The sequence below is a fragment of the Octodon degus genome, unplaced genomic scaffold, assembly GCF_000260255.1.
Source record: "Octodon degus isolate 3935 unplaced genomic scaffold, OctDeg1.0 scaffold00014, whole genome shotgun sequence".
Lineage (NCBI taxonomy): Eukaryota > Metazoa > Chordata > Mammalia > Rodentia > Octodontidae > Octodon > Octodon degus.
Window position 1 is genome coordinate 2,334,483 of NW_004524590.1, and position 22,754 is coordinate 2,357,236.

The 22,754-nt window shown below is 38.7% G+C and overlaps 1 protein-coding gene across 2 annotated transcripts in view; it reads left to right on the plus strand.

Moving 5' to 3' along the window:
• Map3k2 (mitogen-activated protein kinase kinase kinase 2) overlaps positions 1 to 22,754 on the plus strand; it is an 87,799-nt gene that overhangs the window by 25,134 nt on the left and 39,911 nt on the right. Inside the window, exons 2-9 of one of the 2 annotated variants that reach the window (XM_012513625.2) lie at positions 3,781 to 3,841; positions 6,308 to 6,426; positions 8,149 to 8,189; positions 9,941 to 10,040; positions 17,181 to 17,294; positions 17,963 to 18,050; positions 21,611 to 21,741; positions 22,585 to 22,664. In XM_012513625.2, coding sequence (XP_012369079.2) covers positions 3,835 to 3,841; positions 6,308 to 6,426; positions 8,149 to 8,189; positions 9,941 to 10,040; positions 17,181 to 17,294; positions 17,963 to 18,050; positions 21,611 to 21,741; positions 22,585 to 22,664 — 680 coding nt within the window. In that variant the 5' untranslated portion in view covers positions 3,781 to 3,834. Of the gene's footprint in view, positions 1 to 3,776; positions 3,842 to 6,307; positions 6,427 to 8,148; positions 8,190 to 9,940; positions 10,041 to 17,180; positions 17,295 to 17,962; positions 18,051 to 21,610; positions 21,742 to 22,584; positions 22,665 to 22,754 lie in introns of both variants that reach the window. The other variant, XM_023709677.1, reaches the window with a different exon arrangement.

Here is a 22,754-nt window from a genome sequence, read left to right on the forward strand (position 1 = left end):
TGTGGTGCTGGGGGATTGAACCGCGGTCCCTGATGCTTTGCCAAGCTAGTTCCAAGTAGGTGCTTTAGACCACTGAGCCATCTCTCCAGCCCAAGGGCCAGTTCTTGAACGTACACATACGGTGGTCCTTGAGATGGAGCTGCCACATCCTGGACAATACCGGGGGGAGGGGGGGCGGCATTCCGTCGCCACCAGAGTTTAAAGCCTGGTTCCAAGATTCAAACCCGCAGGTAGCGACGATGCACCGCGGGACGTGTCGGGAACGTTCGGCCCTAAACCCGCCTCCGGGCTTCTGGGCTTTATTTTTATTTTCTCTTTATTTTTAATTTTTTTGCCTTTTTTTGAGACAGGGTCTCACTATGCAGTTCAATCTGGCCTTGAGCTTACTTTGTAGTGCAGGCTAGTCTGGAACTCAAAACGAGCCTCCTGCCACAGCTTCCAAAGTACTGGGATTACAGGTGTGTGCTACCATGCCTGGCTGCAAAAGCTTTTTAATAAGGTGAGATTCCCATTGTTGATTCTTTGTGATAGTTCTTGTATGATCAAGGTTTTATTCATTAAAGTCTTTGCCTACAACAGTGTCTTCAAGAGTTTTACCTATTCTGTCTTCTGACAGATTGAATGTTTCTGTTTGTTTTTTTTTTTTTTAACTTTTATTTGTGTGTGTGTTTGTGTGTGTGTGTGTGTGGCCAGCTCAGCCCACCAGGGGGCGGGGCCGGCTGGCATGTGGTGCTGGGGGATTGAACCGCGGTCCCTGTGCTTTGCCAAGCTTGTTCCAAGTAGGTGCTTTAGACCACTAAGCCATCTCACCAGCCCCGAATGTTTCTGTTTTAATATTTAGATTTTTGATCCATTTTTCAATTTAGTTTAGTACATGGTGAGCTATATGGGTCCAATTTTAATCTTTAGTATGTGCAAAAACAGTTTTTCAGGCACCATATATTAAAGTAGCTGTCCTTCCAGTGAATATGTTTGTCACATATGTTAATGATAATGTGGCTGAGTTTGTCAGGAGTTGTTTCTGCATCTTCTAATCTGTTCTGTTGATCCTTGGTATTAACTTTATACAGTGATATGTTTTTTAAAAGTTTATGAAAAAATAAAACATAGTCTTTCAACTTACTTTCAGATTTGTGGTTTCCTGTGTTCATTTCATCCTCTGGATTTGACATTTCTTCCTAGTCTGAAGAACTAACTCCCTTTACTCTTTTTTGGGGGACCTTTTTGAGACGGGGTCTCATTTTGTGATTCATGATGGTTTTACACTCACTCTGGAGCCCATTATAGTGTCAAACTCATGGTGAACCTCTTGCCTCAGCCTCCTGAGTGCTGGGATTATAGGTGTGCGCCCCATCAGGCCTGGCTACTATTTGTTACAAGGTAGATCTTGTGGTGAATTCTCTTAGCCAGCCTGCCTGTCTGTCTGTCTTTCTTTTGAACGTCTACATCTATCATTTTTGAAGGATTGTGTTGCTGAATACAAAATTTTTGCTGGACACTTTTTTATTGTACTTGTGCTATTTTTTTTTTAAATTTTATTTATTTATTGTGTGTGTGTGTGTGTGTGTGTGTGTGGCCAGCTCAGCCCACCCCCGGGGCGGGCTGGCTGGCATGTGGTGCTGGAGGATTGAACCGCGGTCCCTGAGCTTTGGTAAGCTTGTTCTAAGTAGGTGCTCCAGACCACTGAGCCATCTCACCAGACCACTTGTGCTATTTAATGTGCCAATCCACAGCCTTCTGGCATCTACTCTTTCTGATGGAGATCAGTTTTGAGCTGAGGGTATAGCTCTGTGGTAGAGCACGTGACTCACTCCTACATAGGGACCCTGGGTTCAGTCCTCAGCAACACACAAAATGGAAATAAAAATCAGGAATTACATCTTTTCCCTCCTTTAAGATCCACTTTCAAACTTTATTTTTCTGCAGTTTGATGTGTCTGGTTGTAGATTTCTTGACATTTAACATAGTTAGAGTTCATATAACTGATTTATCTGTTGATTTTTTTTTTCATTGAATTTAGGGCAATTTTTGGCATTGTTCAGATATTTCTGATACTTTTTTTTTCTCTCCTCTCTTGGGATACCTATTTGTATATTTTGTATGCTTAATGTTGTCCTACAGGTTTCCTCATGTGTCTTTGTTCTTTAAGTGGTATAATTTCTATTACTCTTTTGTCAAGTTTTTTGTTTTTTTTTTTTTTTTTTTTTTTGTCAAGTTGGATGTTTCTTCTATTCGATTAAGGTCACCTATTAGAATCATTTCATCAAAATTTCCTTTAACTCTTCTAAATCTTTTTTAAATAGTTGCTTTGAAATTTTGCTAATTTCACTACCTGGACCATCTCAAAGTTAGTTTCTGTTGACTACTACTTTCTGTTCTGTTCTGTTCTGTTCTGTTCTCTCTCTCTCTCTCTCCCTCCCTCCGTCCCTCTCCGTTTCTCTGTCTCTGTCTGTCTGTATTTGGGACAGGGTCTGCAGGGTCTCATTATGTACACTCATAGTGATTCTCTTGTTTTCAGCCTCCTAAATGCTAGGATTACAGGTGCGCGACACCACACCAAGTCATAATTGTGGTCTTAGTGCCCCCCCCCCCCCACTGGGGCCTGCGTGGCACGCCTGGGATTGAAGCCCAACTGCTGTGTTCTGCCTAAGCAGGTGCTTTAGTCTGCTGAGTTATCAGGCCAGCCCCAACTACTACTTTATCTTGAGTATGGATTACGTCTCTTTATTTGCATGCTTCATGTTTGTAATGAATTAATATTTTAGAACTAGACAGGTTGAGTAATACAATACAGCACCTCTGGAGTCTGATTTTTTTTCCTCCTGGATTTTTAAAAAACTAACTTGCTGCTGCTTGATCTGTAGAATGTTATTTTCCATGTTTGTTTGGCTGCTTGTTGTGTTTATATAGCTATTTTTGTCTCTTGTTTTTTTCTCTTTTGTGTTTCTTTTTCAGACCAACCTTCCTGTGGGTTGCGCCTGTGTTGCATAACTTAGGGTCAGCCAGTGATTGAGGTTGCTGGCAGACATCTGAATTTTCTAAGGCTTCAGTCATCATCTGATGGATGTGTATAGATTTGAGAACACAATTTTAAGGCAATTTCCAAATGTGCTTCAGTTTTTGTGTTGTACCTGGCCCTTTTGGGTCTCCTTTATGCATGACTATAGTTTCTTATTTAGCCAGGAATTTGTAGAAAGCCCATCTACTTATTGTCTCATTCCCAGAATTTGTTCATTACATTTCTGTCTGGTCTACCACCCTCACTCAAGAAAGACATTATATTTCTAGGGGGACTGTGTGCTTTGTCCATTTGTTTTTATCGTGTTTAATTTAGTTTATTTTAAAATTTAATTTTTTATTTTGTTAACATTGTCATTCATTATGAGTTTACATCTCTTCCCATCCAGGATATGTTACATTAGTTTGTATCTCTTTATATTCCTCTGGGTTGTGGCAGTTACTTTGGTGTGTTCTCTGTCAGTTTGTCTCTCTCTGAGCCTGTCCATCTGTCTATCTGATAATGGCTTGTTTCCCTGGGTTGTCTGTAAGTGTTGTGGGGTGTGCTGAACACCTGCTGTTCTTCTGGGAGTCGGGATTTAGTGTGTTAGGTATTGCTGCCTACATGATCAGCCCCCACGTATAAAGTCCCTCTTCTCCCTCAAAACATGTAAAATATTTTTACTCTCTCTCATTAGTGTTATTTGTACCAAGTTTTTTTGTTTTTATGGCTGCCTCTTCTGTCTCTTACTATTTATGCTTGTCTTTTTACCCCCAAGGCAGTAAAGAATGCTGACAGAACCGTTTTTTTAATTGCCAGTTGTCAAGTTGGTTGCCATGATGGGTAAGTTTAAACTAAAATAGTTTTTTAGTTATAATTAAAAGATAGAATGAGGAAGAAGAAAATTTCTGTTAAGATAATCCTTTTTATGAAGAAATTTATGATACAGGATATTTATATAATATGTATGTTTACTAATTTTTCAGCTAAGTCACTTATTAGTACTTCTTAGGCCATAATTAGGAACATTCAAAATAAACTGTGAGGATGTATTTTGATTTGTTTAGAGTCTGATGGTAAGAGAGAAACAAAATTTTATAGCAGAGTAGAGCAGCAAATCACTGATGGCTGAGGGATGTTTTACCAGCTTTGTTAATATCCTGTGGTATTACAATTTGAATTTAAAGATACATGAATGGATTGTGGATATTCACATACATATCATTTTGTTTTCTTTTCCTCCCTCTTGGTATTGATGGTTCCATGGTGAGGAAGGGATTAGACAGGGAAACACTAGAAAGAAATTGAGTAGTGCCTACCCATTGGAAAAATGGAAGAAACTGCATGCTAAGTTAATACATGCCCAAATTTGTCTCTTTCACACTTTTCCTACTTGTTATTTAAAAAAACCAGTGCATTATTAACATACATCCATACACACATACCTGATCCCATAGGCTTAAGATGTTCCTTTTTTATATATTTTTTAAATGTATGTGGTACAGGGTCTCATTACACAGTTCAGACTCGTAGTAATCCTCCTGTTTTCAGCCTCCACAGCGCTGGGATTACAGGCATGTGCCACTATGCCCGGTCTTGGTGGCCAGCTCAGTTTGCCCGGGGGTGAGCCTCATGGCATGTGGTCCCTGCACTTGCTTAAGCAGGCGCTTAGTCTGTTGAGCTGTCTCACCAGCCCTAAAATCTTAAATTGCCCATATTCTTTAGTTGGAGTAGCTATTTTACTTTCAGTGTAAGTACAGTACTTACATAGCAAGTATTCAAACCAATACTTCACCCTCCTACTTTTGAAGTTCCTTTTACTTTCTCCTTTGTAGCCATGAATGTAGTGTCTCCTCTTGTAGTCCATTTTCACCACTCCAGTCAGCCTCACCTCTAGCTGAAAGTATATATGATTTTAGTGAAGTCCTGTGTCTTATTTTTATTGCTCTTATTTCCATTCTGACTATATATTAATCAAATAGATTTCTCAAGTAGTGCTGCGCTGAGGTAAGCAGAGATTAGCTATTGCTTAAACATATATATGCACACACACACACAAATGTAATTACAGTAAACCATGGCTATTTAAAAGTGTGAATTTCATATACTTGAGTTTTTATTGAGAATTAATTGTATTATTTTTCAAGTATAATGAAAAAGCACAAAAGGTGTCTAATTCAGTATTTTTAAGTTTGGCCTGGTGGTGTATGCCTGTAATTCCAGCACTCAGGAGGCTGAGGCAAAGAGGACCACTACAAGTTTGAGGTCAGCCTGGGCTACACAGAGAGCTCAAGGCCAGCCTGAACTACATAGTGATACCCTATCTGAAAGACTCAGGCCCTTGCGCTTGCCAGACAGGCATTTGTGCTGCTGAGCTATACCCCCAGCCCATGAATATTTTTAATATTGTATTTGAAATTATCTCCAGAATATTTTTGTTAAATTGTGTGTCTTCCAATGTATGTCAGAAACCCACTGCTGCTTCTGTGTACCATTTCTCAGAGTCTGGAATGCTCTGGGAACCCTCCTTGCCTATTGGGTTAACTCATCATCTTCATGACATTCATAATTGTCCACTTTGTGTAGTATCCTGTGACCACTACAGAGGATTTTAGTACTGTGAAACAGTCCTAAGAATTGTTAGAAAGGTGCTTATTCTAGTTTGGCTGTATTCACACTATGTTTGACTTTCTGTGGATTTGTTAGCTCAAATCTCCCTACTCTCTGAGCCAGCAAAGAAGGAACTCAGTTAGATTGCCCAGAAGTATAGGCATTATAGCTCAGCGGACTAAGCATCTGCTTACTCATGCACAGGGACTAGGGTTCAATCCCCAGTACCACACGCAGTGCCAGCCATGCCGCTGGGTGGGTGTGCTGAGCTGGCCATCGAGACTGGATGTGGTGACACATGTCTGCAACCCCAGCGCTGGGGAGGCTGAAAAGACGAGGATCACTATGAGTGCGAGCTACATAGTAAGACGCTGTACCAAATACATTAAAAAAAAAAAAAAGTATAGGCATTCGCCAGGCATAGTTGTGCATGCCTATAATCCCAGCACTTGGGAGGCTGGCAGGAAGACTGTTGCAAGTATGAGACCAGCCTCGGCTATAAAGAGAGCTCCAGGCCAGCCTCCTGATCTGCATAACAAGACCCCGTCCCCAAAGACAAACAATAAGTAAATAAAAAGTCTAAGTATTAAAAATGTTCTAAATTGATAATTTACATTGAGTTCCATTATAAATGTTTGATGTTTTGATAAATATGTTGAAATTAAAATTATGTGTGCATTTTGTTTTAAAAATATCTAGATGATCAGCAGGCTTTGAACTCAATCATGCAAGATCTGGCTGTCCTTCATAAGGCCAGTAGACCAGCATTATCCTTACAGGAAGTGAGAAAAGCAAAATCATCATCACCAAAAAAACAGGTATTTGTTTCAGTAATGTTTTAATATATTTTGTTCTGTGAATTGTTTTCTTATACTATCCAGATTTGTAGAGGATTTGTTCAGTATATTTAGCTTTTATACTTTTAAATCAACTGTTCTGTAGAACATATTTTCTTTTCTTTTCTTTTTTTTTTTTTTTTTTGGCGAAACCGGGGATTGAACTCAGATCCTTGCGTTTGCCAGTCAAGTGCTTACCCTACTGAGCCATCTCCCCGGCCCCATATTTTCTTACAAGTATGCATTTCTTTATTTTATTTATTTATTTTTTGGAGGAACTGGGGATTGAACTCGGGCCCTTGTGCTTGCCAGGAAAGTGCTTATCCTACTGAGCCGTCTCCCTGGCCACAAGTATGCATTTCTAAAAAATTTTCATTTGTAATTGCTAAAACTTAATATTTCATCCATTCTTCTTGCACTTTTAAATAATTCCCCCCCCCCCAGTAATCTACTATGGATATTTACAATTGAGGATGATTTTGATTCATGTAAATGAAATTAGTCTTGGATATCTAGCATGAAAAATAAAGTTATAGCTGTCCCCCCTCATCCATGGTTTCACTTTCCACAATTTCACTTACCATGGTCAACTGAGATCTAAAAATATTAGTTGGAAAATTTCAGAAATAACCCTAAGTTTTAAATTGTGTACCTTGGTTGGGCATGGTGATACGTGTCTGTAATCCTAGTAGTCAGAAGGCTGAGCAGGAGGATTGTGAGGTCAAGGCTGTCTTGTCTATAATAACCTGAACTACATAAGAAGATCTGGTTTTGAGAAAAAAATTTACTATATATGCTTGCCTGCCTGCCTGCCTGCCTTCCTCTTTCTCGTGTGTGTGTGTGTGTGTGTGTGTGTGTGCATTTAGGACAGGGTCTACAAGGTCTCACTATGTAGATCCGACTCGTAGTGATCCTCCTGTTTTCAGCCTCCCAAGTGCTGGGATTATATGTGTACACCACCATGCCCAGGCTCAGTGGCCTCTCAGTGTGCCCCAGAGGCAGAGCCGGCAGGGTACACCAGGGATCGGACCCCAGCCACTGCGCACTGCCTAAGCAGGCGCTTTAGTCCACTGAGCTATCTGGCTGGCCCTTCTTTCTTTCATTCTTTCTTTCTGAGGGGCATGATGAAATTTTCTGGTGCTGTACACTGTCTTGCTTAGGATATGAACAGTCTGTTTATCCATCCTATCCACTCTGTTTATGCTGTCCTGTTGGTCATCTTAGTAGTTACCCAAGTTCTGAGTGAATTGTTGGAATATCGAAATGCTTGTGCTCAGATACTTTATTTAGTAATAGCCCCAAAGTATGAGAATAGTGATGCTGGCAGTTTGCATATGACAAAGAGAAACTGTTGTATTTCCTTTAAGAGCAGAAGTAAAAATTAAGTTAATAAGGAGAAAACAAAAAACTACAGTGGGTGGTGTTGGAACATGTACTGCACAGGGAGGGTGGACCATGGTCTAGCCGTCTATGTTTTGCCTTAGCAGGGCTACAAATGTCTCGTACCACTAGTGCCTTCACTAAGTGATCTTGGCGCTCTTTTCTGTTGAGTCCAGATTCAGCAACATTATTCTCAACTTGCCTTTTTGGCAGACATTGTCAGTGGATTAGAGTTGGTATTGAAAATGAAATCTTTTTTGTTTGCTTTCTATTAATTAAGTTGCTTAGAAAAAACTGATTTTGAGATTTATCATTTCATTACAGAATGATGTCCGTGTCAAATTTGAACATAGAGGAGAAAAAAGGTAAAGAAGGAAACATTATGTGGCAATATATTTAATAAAACATTCTAATTAAGAATATTGTAATTAAACCTTTAAAGGTTTTTTTTCCAGAATGAAGCTTCGTAGCTTACAAATTGAGGATGTCGGGGCTGGTGAGATGGCTCAGTGGTCTAAAGCACCTACTTAGAACAAGCTTAGCAAAGCACAGGGACCACGGTTCAATCCCCCAGCACCACATGCCAGCCAGCTCCGCCCCCTGGTGGGCTGAGCTGGCCACACACACACACACACACACACACACACACAAATAAATAAAATTTAAAAAAAAACAAATTGAGGATGTCATGTTAATGTGTGGTTAGATTGTAGGATAAAATTTGTTTAAATTGAGACTAAACATTTAAAAATGATGTTTTTACATTGAAATACTAGGAAGTAAGGTAATTGTGTAATACAGCCTTTAAATATTAACATTTTAAGAAATTTTTACTCATTGGAAGTTACATGTATTCTTCTAACTGTATCATCCCTTCAGATTTTGATTATTTGCATTGTATTCTCATGTATTTTTGTTTAAAATGTTTAGGAAGAAGGCTGGGGAGATAGTTCAGTAGAATAAGTGCTTGCCTGGCAAGTGCAAGGTCTTGAGTTCAATCCCCAGTACCGCAAAAAAAAAAAAAAAATGTTTAGGAAGATAAATTGGAATAGTAGCTACAAGTTATTGTCAGAGAGGTAAACCTGTTGGTACCTATATTTCAGTACACATGATATTAGTAGTTGACAATAAAATTGCAAGAATGTTAGGAGTTAGGATTGAATTTTATTCTGCTATCATATTTTCATTTCTGTGAAAATTCATTTCTGTGGTCATATTATTTTAAGAAAAATTCTTAGCTTTAACATGGTTTGGAAATACATAACTTAAAGATTTTAACTTTACACAGAGATGCTGAAAAAGTGCAGTGTGTTAGAATATAACTATTTGCCAGTCTACTTTCTTACTTGAGACTCTACTATGACTATGTTCCTAATTGTTTCTGTTTTTTAAGAGCTCACTGTATGCTACCCAAAGGCAAACAGTGAGCAGAGCAGAGCTGGACTATCCCTTTGTGGAGCTTGTAGTCTAAGGTAGCCTCTAAGTTTTAAGTGCAGCAGTCCTTTGGGAAAAAGGAAGAAAATACTATAATCATATTTTAATTCCTTCAAAATATTTATTTTGGAGATGTTTATGGGATATATATGCTCAACAATGTTGAGCTGATAAGGATACAAAAATCAAGATATGATTCCCCAAAGAACAGCTTTATTCTTTGTAACAGTTTCATTGCATTCTGTTGCACACATAAGCTTAAATCATTTTCTTCAGTGGACATTTTTCATTGTTACTTAACACATGACTTGGAGGATAAATTAAAAACTGCAGAAACTTTGTCCTTTCTGAAGCTTTTAGCCAGGTATGGTGGTACATGCCTGTAACCCCAGCACTCAAGAGGCTGAGGCAAGAGGATTGCTGCAAGTTCAAGGCAAGCCTGGGCCACACAGTGAGTTCAAGGCCAGCTTGAACTGCATAGTGAGACCCTGACTCAAAAAAAAAAAAAAAAAAAAAGATATAACATACTTCAGAATTTCTGTGTTGGAAAATTGTGCACTTGATCAAAATTGAGCCATTTGATGCGGTAAAGTGAATACAGAATATTTACTTAATTTTGTGTTGAACAAGTATACTGTTTGTGGTCAAGAAAATAAAATATTTTTGAATTCTGTCTATATAGAATCCTTCAATTCCCCAGACCAGTTAAACTGGAAGATCTGAAGTCTAAAGCTAAAATTGCCTTTGGACAGTCCATGGATCTACATTACACCAATAATGAGGTAAATATACACAGTTTAACATTTAGTAGTCCTTTTTGGGAAATAGTGTGTTCATGTAAGAGATGGTTTTTAGGACAGATATGTTTTTAGTGATCGGTAAGAATATGTCAGGTTAATAAAATATCACAGATAGGGGCTGGGGAGATGGCTCAGTAGAACAAGTGCTTCCCTGGTAAGTGCAAGGGACTGAGTTCAATCCCCAGTTCCACAAAAAAAAACAAAAAACACACACAGATATAAATTTGTAGATTTTAATTGATTAAAATGGATTTTTTTTTCATTATGGAAAATATTTATATAAGATACTTATGTTTATTTTTACTGTACATCCTTTCTTGTGGTAGGTTTTGAGACCAGGTCTTACTATATAGTTCAGGCTGACCTTGAACTCTGTAGCCAAATCTGGCCTCAAATTTGAGGCAATTCTCTTATCTCATGAGTGTTGGCATTGTAGGTGTGTGCCCCTGTGCCTATCCCCTACATACTTTGTCAATTAACTTTTTCCCAAGCTATTATGCTTAGGTACAGGCAGCAGAATTTTGGTAATCAGCAGTTTAGTTAAGACTTAATTGGATTCCAGTTCCAGGCGCTTGGCTTATAGTGCAGTTATGGCTAAGTCCAAGAACCACAGCATGCACAACCAGTCCCGAAAATGACACAGAAATGGCATCAAGAAACCTAGGTCACAAAACTTTATTTCTTTGGCTGAGGAGAAGAAACCTTGGTCACAAAGATATGCATCTCTGAAGGGGGTAGATCCCAAGTTCCTTAGGAATATGCGTTTTGCCAAGAAGTATAACAAGAATGGCTTCAAGAAGATGCAAGCAGTGCCTGGGAGATGGCTTAGTGGAATAAGTGCTTCCCTGGCAAGCACAAGGGCCTGAGTTCAATCCCCGGTTCTGTCAAAGAAAAAAAAAAAAGAAGATGCAAGCAAACAATGCCAAGGCCATGAATGCATGTGCCGAGGCTATCAAAGCCCTCATGAAGCCCAAGGAGGTCAAGCCCAAGATTATTCCAAAGGGAGTGAACCGCAGGCTCACTCGTCTTGCCTGTATTGCCCACCCCAAGCTTGGGAAGCGTATCTGTGCCTGGATTGCCAAGGGTCACAGGCCTTGCTGGCCAAAGGCCCAGGCTCCCAGAGGTGCCCAGGCCCCCGTGAAGGCTCCACAGTGAAAGCCTCAGATCTGCTGATGTAATAACAGGACTGGTGTGACCCCGGGGTGCCATCTGTGGGGGGCTGGTGTCCTCCTGCGCTCTTTGTACAAGTAAACCTGAGGCAGAAAAAAAAAAAAGAGAGAGAGAGAAAAGAGTTAATGGGTTCTTTTAGTGTTGTGATATGATCAGATTTTCGTGCTGTGTTTGAGAGTCACATGTGTGTGATCTTGAGGGCTTGAGGTGGCACCGAGGAGTGCTGTGTTCTTGGAAAACTTTACCTTTTTTTAGTCTCTAGGATTGGATTAGGTGGTTTCCAAGTTTTCTTGTAGTTCTTGAGGAGCAATTTAGTTAATTGGTTGATTTTGGGGTTTTTTTTTTAGTCTTCAGAAAATATTTGTTGTATTTTTCAGGCTTAATGCTGTGACTTATGAGTTTCAGCTTTTCTTGGGGTAAGCAGGGTAGACGTGTAGTGAAGGCAGACAACTAATAAATGCGTTGTTTAAATATGTTATTTGAAGGAAATGCTTCACGTCGCAGGATTGCCTCACATGTGATAATAAAAGCAAGGGCAGTAGGTGTCCTGTTTATGGTACTAAGGAAGAGGAGCTGAGGGGTGATATTTATACTGAATAGGAGAAGTCGACCTCGCAGAGAGTTTTAGGGAGTGAACGTTTGCGGAATAGAGCAGCTTGAGAGCAGCCTGTGCCGAGGCCCCAGCAAAGGTGCTGCGGGGTGCTGAGGGAAACCCAGTGCGAGAGCCACGCAGGTACCTCCAGCGCGTAGGACACTGCAGAAGAGAGCACTTGAAAATGCTACACTTTAAAAACTGAACTTACCAAATTAAATGGCAGTGATAACAGCCAAATTACATAGTAATGTAGCAAATAGTGCTTGTCTAAAGAAACCCTTTACAGCTTAGAGATGATAAGGTAAAATTCATATGGTAAACAAAATGGTAACTATTATGCTGTAGTGATGCTTTGATTGGGTGATGTGCTGGGCATTGAAATCCAGAGCCACATTACCAGCCCATTACCAGCCCATGCTACCAGGTAGCATTTTTTGAGTTGGGATTTCACTAAGTCCCTAAATTGTCCAAACTGGTCTAGAACTTTTGACTTTCCTGCCTCAGGCTCTCAGAGTGCTGTGATTGTAAGTATGGGCCACCATACTAGCTGAAATTTTATTGTTCAAGTACTTTTTAAGGTTTCAGTTAGTTGAAACATATCTTGTTGCCCAACCTTATTTTGGCACTTGGTTATTGTTTATGCTAGTCTGATCCTACCTGCCAGCCCCTGGGATTCTAAGGGGTTTTCTAGATGCATGCCTTGAGGTTGATATATATTATAGGAGTGTGGAGGTGGAAAGAATGGGCAGGGGACGGATTCCACATTTCAGAGTGGTAGCTTGCTGATAGGTAATATACTCTACGTGTGTCTCTTCCCTTCTGTATCCTTCTCAGTGCCACCTAGTGTCTTTTTCTATAGAAATAATTTGAATGCTTATGTCAGAGTATAATTCATAAAGAACCAAGACTCTTTTTAATCTCAAATTGTTTATCATGGGAAACTTCCACATGCCAAGATACATTAAGAATACAACATTGTTTTGATCTACTGGCCTAGTAGGTCTATCAAGAAAAATGAGTTTAGTTTGACATTTGTACTACCTCTGCTACTCCTGGAATCATTGTCTTTTTCCTCCAAAGTTCTCCTAAGTTGTTTCTGTAATTTTTTTTCTGTGGTTTCTTGAGGATTAACATCAAGTTAGGTGAGCTGCAATTTTACTAATCCTTTTTCATTTGTAAAAAGTGAAAATTTCTCCACTTATTTCATGGGTTTTCAAGGATTTTTGTATTATACAGTTCTGCTGTTATATGTAAGTGGCCACTTGACAGGAGTGTGGTAGAGGTAGCATTGGGGTTAGATTACTTTTAAAACTTCTTACAGCACTAAAGTTCTGAGAATTTGTGATTCGTTAAACAGTCCTGATTTGTATCCTGACATTATTCCAAAGCAAGTGCGGGATCTTCAGGTTTAGTGGTGTGAAGAACATCTTACAGAGCGTGTTTTATGACCCTGTGAACAAGCACAAAACTCATGTAGAGTGTATGCTATTTCACCTCTTCAAGTATCACTTTCTAATATAAAATAAATTTCTTGGGGAACTGGTGCGATAGCTTGGTGGTCTAAGCGCCTGCCTGGCAAGTGTAAGGACCCAGGTTCGACCCCTGGTACTGTATGCCCTGGGTGCGCTGTACAGGCCACTGAAACCAGGCATGGTGGTGCATGCCTGTAATCCCAGTGCTGCAGAGGCTGAGACAGGAAGATCACTATGAATCTGAGCAGCATAGTGAGACCCTGTACCAAATAAAGAAGCAAATAAACAAATGAATTTTAAAAATGAAAAATAAAATAAATTTCTTTTTAAAATAAAGTAAATTTATTTGTTCAAAATGAATTGTTATTCTGTGAACATGTAGTTTACCAGTATGAAAACAACTAAGAACTTTAACACATTCTCCATGGGGCCATAATTCATGTCTTGCTCCCAGATAACTCTGATTTGAATTCCTTTGAATTTGGCTGTTCCAGCTGGCTTATACCATTTCTCAGGGGGTCTCTGATTATACTAATTCAAAGATAGGCGATGATTTAGCAGACCAGATGCCATTATATTACAGTTCTTAAAAAAAAACATTAAATGGTATTAAAGAATGGCAGTATAGCTAATTTGTGGTACAGCAATTGTAAATGAATATTATATTCACCAGCAGTGGGTACTCATAAAGAATTCCATGTTGAAATTTAGAAAATTAATTATTCATAAACTATTAACCTGTGGAGAAATGCCATGGGTGCAAATTATTCAAGCAATATTCACCTTGTAGAAGCCTATCTAGGATTGGCAAGAAGCACATGCAAGTGGAATAGAGAATGTTACTGAAAATTATCTGAAAAAGATGAGTGCTGCTGTGGCTACAAAAAGCCAAGTGAGGGCCGGGGAGATGGCTCAGTGGAATAAGCGCCCGCCTGACGAATGCAAGGGCCTGACTTCAGTCCCTGGTGGGGGGGTGGGGGGGTTACTTTCAAAAAAATAAAAATGAAATAAAATAAAATTTGGGGAAAAAAAGCCAAGTGTGCTATGACGTTTCACATGCTCTGCACGCATCAAAGAAATTCATGAATGTAAATGTTTCTTTTGATTAACTAAATTTATTGATTATAATAATTTTTTTTTTTTTTTTTTTTTTTTTTTTGGTGGAACCAGGGATTGAACTCAGGCCCTTGCACTTGCCAGGGAAGCGCTTATTCCACTGAGCCATCTCCCTGGCCCCATATAATAATGTTTTTTTTTTTTTTTTTTTAATTTTATTTATTTATTTATGTGTGTGTGTGTGTGTGTGTGTGGCCAGCTCAGCCCACCAGGGGGCGTTCTGGCTGGCATGTGGTGCTGGGGATTGAACCGCGGTCCCTGCGCTTTGCTAAGCTTGTTCTAAGTAGGTGCTTTAGACCACTGAGCCATCTCACCAGCCCAATAATGTTTTAATTGGTATGAATTAATTAATATTTTATTTGGGCAGTAAATATTCAAATTCAAGAAACTAGATTCAGTCCATTTATAGACTTTTAATTAATTTTATTAGTAAAAAGACCGATGCAAGTGATTAGATCTTTTTGTACCAACAGCGGGACAGTCTTGAACCACTGCTGGTTCAAGCTGGCAGAAATGTGTTAAGACTGAGTTGGTTGGGTGTTTTAGGTTAGCTGTTCTTTATAGTAAGGTGCAGGCTGTGTGTGTGTGTGTGTGTGTGTGTGTGTGTGTTGTGCAAGATGAGTATGGAGCTGTTCCAGCAAAGGAAGGATTTTCTAGCTGAAGAGAACACAAATATGGGACATTTTCATGTATTGCTAATGTAGTCATAATGTGCATTTTTCAAATTTAAGTTCTATTGAATGTGTTCTTGAACTCAGTTGTTAGTTTCCAGAAATATAAACCAGAAAGGTTATAAGTAAATAAACTGTGTGTAAATATAAACATAAATTTCATGAATGAGGGGGGCTGGGAATGTAGCTCAGTGGCACAGTGCCTGCCTAGCAAGCGAGAGGCCATGAGTTTGATTCCTGGCACCCCCCCCCCCAAAAAAAGAATTTCATGAGTGAGGCCAAAATGAATTTTACCAAGGAGGAAAATGTTCCCTGATTTAGTATTTATTATTTAAAAAAGCTGAGCCACGGGAGGGATCACATCAGGGCTGTGGAAAGCAGAGCCCTGGAAATAGGGGCACAGTGTACCAGAGTGGCTCATAGTGAGCAAAAGGCGCTTAATTGTGCATCTCAGCAGGTCAGGCTCATTCTGTGATACCAAACAGTTAGTAATTCCTTCTGTTAAAAATGTTCTCGCAGAGAAAGAAACAGCCTTGTTTTTACATTACTATAAGTAATATATTATTTATATTACTATATGTTATTTATATTATAGTAATATAAAATACAAACAAATTGGGAATAAAATTTGAAGTACACAGCAAGTAAATAAAAGCAGAATATATGATGGAATTTATATTCTAGTTTATAGTTATACCTAGCAGTCTTAATTTTTTTTTAATGAAATGTGCAGAGTGAATGCACACTCTGCCCACTTGGGAGTTTGGTGCAGGTTGAGCTCTTGTTCCTGTCGTACTTATTAAACATTTACCAAGTTCTGTACCTGTTCTCTGCTTTGTTCTGCTGGAATGTGGGTCCTTGTCTTCAGGGTTTTGTCCTGTAGAGGACCCTTGACTACATAGCTCTCTCTCTCTCTCTCTTTTTTTTTTTTTTTTTTTTGGAACCGGGGATTGAACTCAGGCCCTTGCGCTTGACAGGGAAGCGCTTATTCCACTGAGCCATCTCCCTGGCCGGGTCTCACATTTAAATGGCTTGTATTCTGTGATTATAAGAGGTGTTAAGAAGTGTGGGATATGGGATAAGTTCATTTGTTTGTACTCTGCCTTTCTTTTAATGAAGTGAAATATGCATTCTTGTCATAAAGTTATCTTAAGCTACAAGGCTAATTTTTGTTGCTGCTGCTGGGGCTAGAACTTTGGGCCTTGCCCCGAGCTTGCTCTGTGTTTTGCGACAGGGTCTTGCCAAGTCACTAAGTTGACTATGCTGGACTTGGGCTTGCAGTCTTTCTGCCACAGCCTACCAGTGCTGGAATTACAGATATATATTGCCATGCCTGGCTAAAACTGACATTTTTTTCTTCTTTTTTTAAAGAAACAAATATTTTGATTTTCTTAAATTGTATGAAATACACTTTTTAAAATTGATCTCTCCCAGGTGCTTTTGTTCTCTGTATCTCATCCATGATGGGGCCAAAGAAAGCAAAATCCTACATTCAAGTTTACTATGGGATGGGATGGCTGACACATTTAGATTACTTCTGTGGTACATAGTAGTCCAGGTCGCAGGCTCGGGGAAATGAGCTCCTGGGCGACTACAGGTTCCAGTTCTGTTGCTTAATGGCACATCTCCGTGGTAGCTGTCATACATGCTCAAGATCTGATATGTTGAAAAACATGCCAGGTGAGATGCAGATCTGTGATTACCACTGGGAAAAAGATTTTTTATCTATGTAGACGAAAAGTTGCATCTTTATTTCTAATAGTTTGTGTATCTCTTACTGCTGTTTTGAGGTGAAAATGCTGTAACTTAAGTTTAGCTGTATGATAGAACTGTTCTTCTAACAGATCAATCTTTGTATATTTACTAAAGGAATGTAATGATTAATAGAGCAAACGTTTTAAATACCCGTATTCATTCTACAATTGCAATAGTGGTAAATGGGGAGGACAAAATATAGATTAATATACTCATCCAGTATTGATTGTAGTAACAGTCTAAGAGAAAACTATTTTGAGATTTGTAACTCTGAGTGCTGGAGATGCTCATGGGAGAACTTGACCTTGTAAGGTGGCTTTCTGATCCCATGTGTCCCTTCTAGTTGGTGATTCCATTAACTACACAAGATGACTTGGACAGAGCTGTCGAACTCTTGGATCGTAGTATTCATATGAAGAGCCTGAAGATATTACTTGTAATAAATGGAAGTACACAGGTATGAATCAGCATTTTCTCCATCAAGTATTAAGGATATATCATTTAAAATTCACTGTAAGAAATATTTATATTTTATAATTGTTATGTATTTTCAATGTGATATATACACATTTTAATTGCTATAGTTTTATTTTATTTTTTTATTTTTTATTTTTTTTTTTTTATTCATTTGTTTCTTTTTCTTTTTTTTTTTGCGGATCCGGGGATTGAACTCAGACCCTTGTGCTTGCCAGGGAAGCGCTTATTCCAATGAGCCATCTCCCCGGCCCCTAATTGCTATAGTTTTAATATCTTTGTTTCTTAAAACCACATAGTTAAAACTGTAGATAAGAATATGATCATGTAAAACTGACCATGTGGGTAGAATTATGTTAAGATTGAAATGTCTTTTGTTTGTTTGCTTGTTTTTTAAAGACAGTCGCAGTATTCATTGCCTGCTGCCCCATCTGGCCTTTAGCTCCTGGGCTCAAGTGATCTTCCTACTTCAGTCTTTAGATTGCTGGATTAGAAGAACAGGCAACTATGCTAGGCAGGGTTTAATTGACTAAGAGTAGAAGATTGATAAGCCCTACCAACAGTACAGAATAGCTAGATTGGATCTGGAGGAAAGGATTGTTGAAAGCCCTGTAGGAAAATAATATCATCAGTTGTCCATTTTCTTTACAGGCTACTAACTTAGAGCCATTGCCATCACTAGAAGATTTGGATAACACAGTATTTGGAGGCGAGAGGAAAAAACGACTTTCCATGATAGGTAAGAAAGCTAGTATATGACTCATGAAATGGGTAATTTCTCAGTTTCTTTTCCATTTTTAAATAGGGTAGGGCAAGTCCTAAACATATCCTGAGAAGTAACAACCTATTTTTATATTCTTTGTTATTTATCTAAGTTAAAATGACTTTCTAGAATCTGATGTCCTTTATAAATTAATTTCATAGGACTGGGGAGATAGTTCAGTGGAATAAGTGCTTGCCTGACAAGCGCAAGGTCCTGAGTTTGATCCCTGGTGCAACCAAAAAAAAAAAAAAAAAAAGAAAATGTCCACAAACTACAGGATTAGCAATTCCCTAGTTAAATTCTTTGTTTATATACTCAGGATATTTTAATGTTGAACAAATTTAAATAAAACTTTATAGAGGTTTTAATTATATAGATAGAATGGAGGAAAAAAATTAAAACAAGTAATGCTCGTACATTAAAATAAATAGGCTAGATTTTAAGCTCCTAAATTGTATACTATCAAAATAAAAGATTGTTAAAATTTCAAGATTATTTTTTATCTTCCTATTAATTTTTATTTGTCATTAATAATGCATTACTATACTTGAACCTGTGATACACAGAAATAAAGATGCCATGTGCTGTGTTGTAAGATGGCCTTACTTGGGAGACACGGGCTAAGTAGAAGTGCTCTTAACTCCTCAGTTCTGTGTATCATCTTTATTTTATTTTAAAAAAATTTTTGTGGAACTGGGATTGATGTGTATCATCTTTAATTTGTATAAAACATGAATAGTCTGTGGAGTTTTTTGGTGAGGGGTTGGTACTGGGAATTGGACTCATGACCTCAGGCTTGCCAGGCAGGTTCTGTGCCACTGAGCTGTATTCCCGGGCCAGTAATCTGTGTCTTTAAAAAAAAAAAGCGCCTCATTGTTTCAAAACCATAGGATGCATATTTTTAACCAGTAGGGGAAAAGATGTGGTTATGAAAGGTAGCATGAGAGCATGTACAGGGAGGGCTTTGAGGGGGAAAGTAGAGGAGCAGGAGAGACAGAAGGACAGGGAGGAAGCAGTGGAGTGGGACAAAGGGAGCGGTTAGGCCGAGTCCAAGAGACTGGTAACAGAACAGGTTTGTTAGTAACAGAAGAGATTACGTTGTCGTGGGCCGGCAAGAAAATTGTCTTCTCTTGGTCTCTCCAAATGACTACTTAGGACTATTCTTTTTAGGTGTCTTATCTCAAATTGTACTTTTTATTTCAGAAGTGCTAGAAATGGGATTGCAGTGTAGTTTGATATAATTAAAAAATTTGGTGACAAAATTTGGGATACCTGTCTTCAAATTTTAATTCTCTGGTTAACAACACTAGAATAGTAAATTTGTCCTGTCCTCATCTTTAAAACATGGGATTGTAGCAATACATTGAGAGAAAACTTACATATTTCACTCCTTAAAGTGGAAAACATGAGCACTATTAGTTCATTTCTTTCTTTATTGTATCTGTCATTTTAAAGTTTTTTTAAAAAAAAAAACAAAAGACAATCTCCAGCGAATTCACTTTGGTTATTTTAGAGAGACCAAAAATATACTAGTAATACTGATATTTTAAATTTATTCTGAGATAAAATTATATTAAATACCTCAGTCTTAGTCTACTAATAAGCATACTTATTATTTAACATCAATGTCAATATAACAAAAACTGGAAATTGTCTAGAATTACCACGAGTAGGTTGGCATTGCCCGTCACTAACACAGCGGGAAGTTGTGATTTAAAGTAAGGAGACGGAGAAATTTTCATGCCCCGTGTTTCTTCCCTGGCTTCTTTTAATATAAGAGATACATGGAAGAAGTAAAACTGGGGCCCATATGTCATAGTAGTGTGGATGTTAGGAAGCCTGAGTCACCCCGCCTCACTGTCGAGTCCCTCCCTGCTCATTTCGTGGACAGTGATCTTGGACACACATTTGTTGGCAGTTACTTTGCTCTTTCTTACCTCACTAACAAATGCTGGCAAATACAGTACTTACAGTGACCCCTTTATCTAAAGGTAAGTGCTTTTTTCCCCCATTTAAATTGAACCCAGATGTCCATTTTTTCGTCCATATCTGTATTATTGGTTTGCTTTTGTTGGGATGCTGGGGATTTGAATGCAGAGCCTTCCCACTGAGCCACGCTCCCAGCTCTTTGTATATTTTTTATTTTGAAACAGGGTCTTGCTAAATTACTAAGTTGCCCCCCCTGGGGCTCAAATTTGTAGTCCTTCTGCCTCAGCCTCTCAGAGTGCTGGATTATAGGCAGGTGCCACCATGCCCGGCTTCTATATACATTTTATGGTATCATTTCAAAAAATTACAAAGAAGGGGAGAGATTATGTTGATAAATGCAGCATCATTCCCACACAAGTAAAAATAAGATGACCGTTTGTCTCGTAAGAATTGATTAATGAAGTGAACCATCTTAAATGAATGTCAGATTTTCAGTTTTTCTTTTTTCCTGTTTTTTAAGCTATGACATTATATTCCAGAAGTATAACCTACCACAAAGTCAGAGTTTAAGTACCCCAAAATAATATCCAGGATTCCAAATTTAAAAGTGTTTTAATAGGGATTATATGACAAAGAAGTATTCTCTTTGTCTCTCTTTCCCTCTCCCCTCCACTTTTTTTTTTTTTTTTTTCTTTTATTTATTTGTTTATTTTTTTATTTATCTCTTTGTTTCTGCACCCGAGTGATGCTCGAGGTGGGTGGAGCCTACTGTATTCATCTTTTAAATAAAATAGTTTTGGCCATGAAGAGTGGGCTCTAGGGAATTGTATTCCCCTCCTTTTTTTTTTGGTCTTTCTGAGATGGATCTTACTGTGTAGTTCAGGCTGGTCTTGAACTCCCTTTGTAGCTGGCATTGAGCTCATAGTGATCCTCCTGCCTCAGCCTCCTCAGTGCTGGGATTACACATATGCACTACGATCCCCATTAGCTGTATTCTCACTTAAGGTTTCCAAAGATTAAAGAAATGGAATAGAAAGGATATCCTGAAGCAGACGAACCTAGCGTATGTTCATTGGGAGTGATTTACTCATCACAGCATCCTTCTGGAATATAAATTTTGTCACAGCAGAGAAGGAACTTAGGCCCTTGTCACGGGTGGAAATCCGTTTCTTGATCCAGGACCTTCTGATCTAGGGTAATCCATACGGTGAACAACTGGAACAGGGACCAGAGCCCTCGTTCTTTCACTGCATCCTAATCCTTCCACAGATGGTGGTGAAAGCTAACATAAAAGCATTATTTCTGGAAGCTTAGAGCGGGGGGATTTAGCTAAGATTCTGTGTTGTATTACAAACCCGTGATGTGGTTATCAGCCGTCAGAAGAACATACTGCTTTTTGAGTATAAAAGGAATGTTACAGTGCCGTAGGAGTTTAGAAAACCTAAGAAACATTTGAAGTTTTACAAATATGAATGTTCTGGTAACTTTTAATAAATAATCTCATTCACTAAAGTTATTTTTTATATAGTTCAGAAATTTACATTATTTAAATATAAAGTTATTTGCTTGCTGATGTTTATAAAATCTTGTATTCTTTCTCCTTTGAGGACCCCCTAATAGAGATAGGAGTTCCCCTCCCCCGGGATACATTCCAGATGAACTGCACCAGGTTGCCCGGAATGGATCGTTCACTAGCATCAACAGTGAAGGGGAGTTCATTCCAGAGAGCATGGATCAGGTGAGCTGTGTTTCATGCGCTTACGGCAGCGTTGCTCGGGGGCGGTGTGCTTTGGCAGTCACCCGCCTGTGTGTCAGTAGGTGTGCGTGTGTTCGTCTTCTGCTTAGATGAGCAAGATAGCGAAGTACAGGAGCCTGTTAATTACATCTGCCTTTTACAGGCTATTGATTTTTTTAAAAACAACTTATTTCTTACATTGTTCATCCATAAATGAATGTATTTATTTTGTAATTCTCAAATACGTTTTTAAAATGAATGCTTGAAAGAATAAAATTTGAACTATTTAACTGTATGAAGCTGAGCTGTGTGAACTTTCCATAACATTTTAAAGAATATCTCAGTTTTGTAGCAGCGAAATGTTTTCCTGGAGTGGCTCTTTTCCCTTAGTGTCGCACTGAATGCTCACCCTGTGGTGGTGCTGCACGTCTGCTAACAGTGGAGCAGGCTCTGTGCGTCCCCGTAGACTCCAGCTGGGTGCAGTCACTGTTCAGTTTTCAGTAGGTAAAGTCATGGGAAATTCTTTAAATAGGCTCTAGGGGAAGCGTTTTTCCTCTTAGTAAGTATCAGTGTTGTGGCTTGCCTGTGTGGGATGCTTAAAGATGAGTAGCTCTGGAGAGTGCCTTGGGTGGGCACACAGTCTCCTTGAGAAGTACTGAGAATGTTCAGAACTGCGGTAAGGGCTGCTCCGTTCTCAGTGTACCAAAGGCCTTACATTGTACGCTTTAAATGGGTGAGTTTTATGTTTCATTAATTATATCTTAAGGCAGTTTTTTAAAGGAAAAAAATAAAATATAACATTTGGCTATAGTATATTGAATCGTGTTGGAACTCTCATTTTCCTAGATGCTGGATCCATTATCTTTAAGCAGCCCTGAAAATTCTGGCTCAGGAAGTTGTCCATCACTTGATAGTCCTTTGGATGGGTAAATTGATTATATAGTTTTGTATTTTATTTATTTATTTTTTTTGAGACAAGTTCTTGCGCTCTTTCTCTCTCTCTCTCTCTCTCTCTC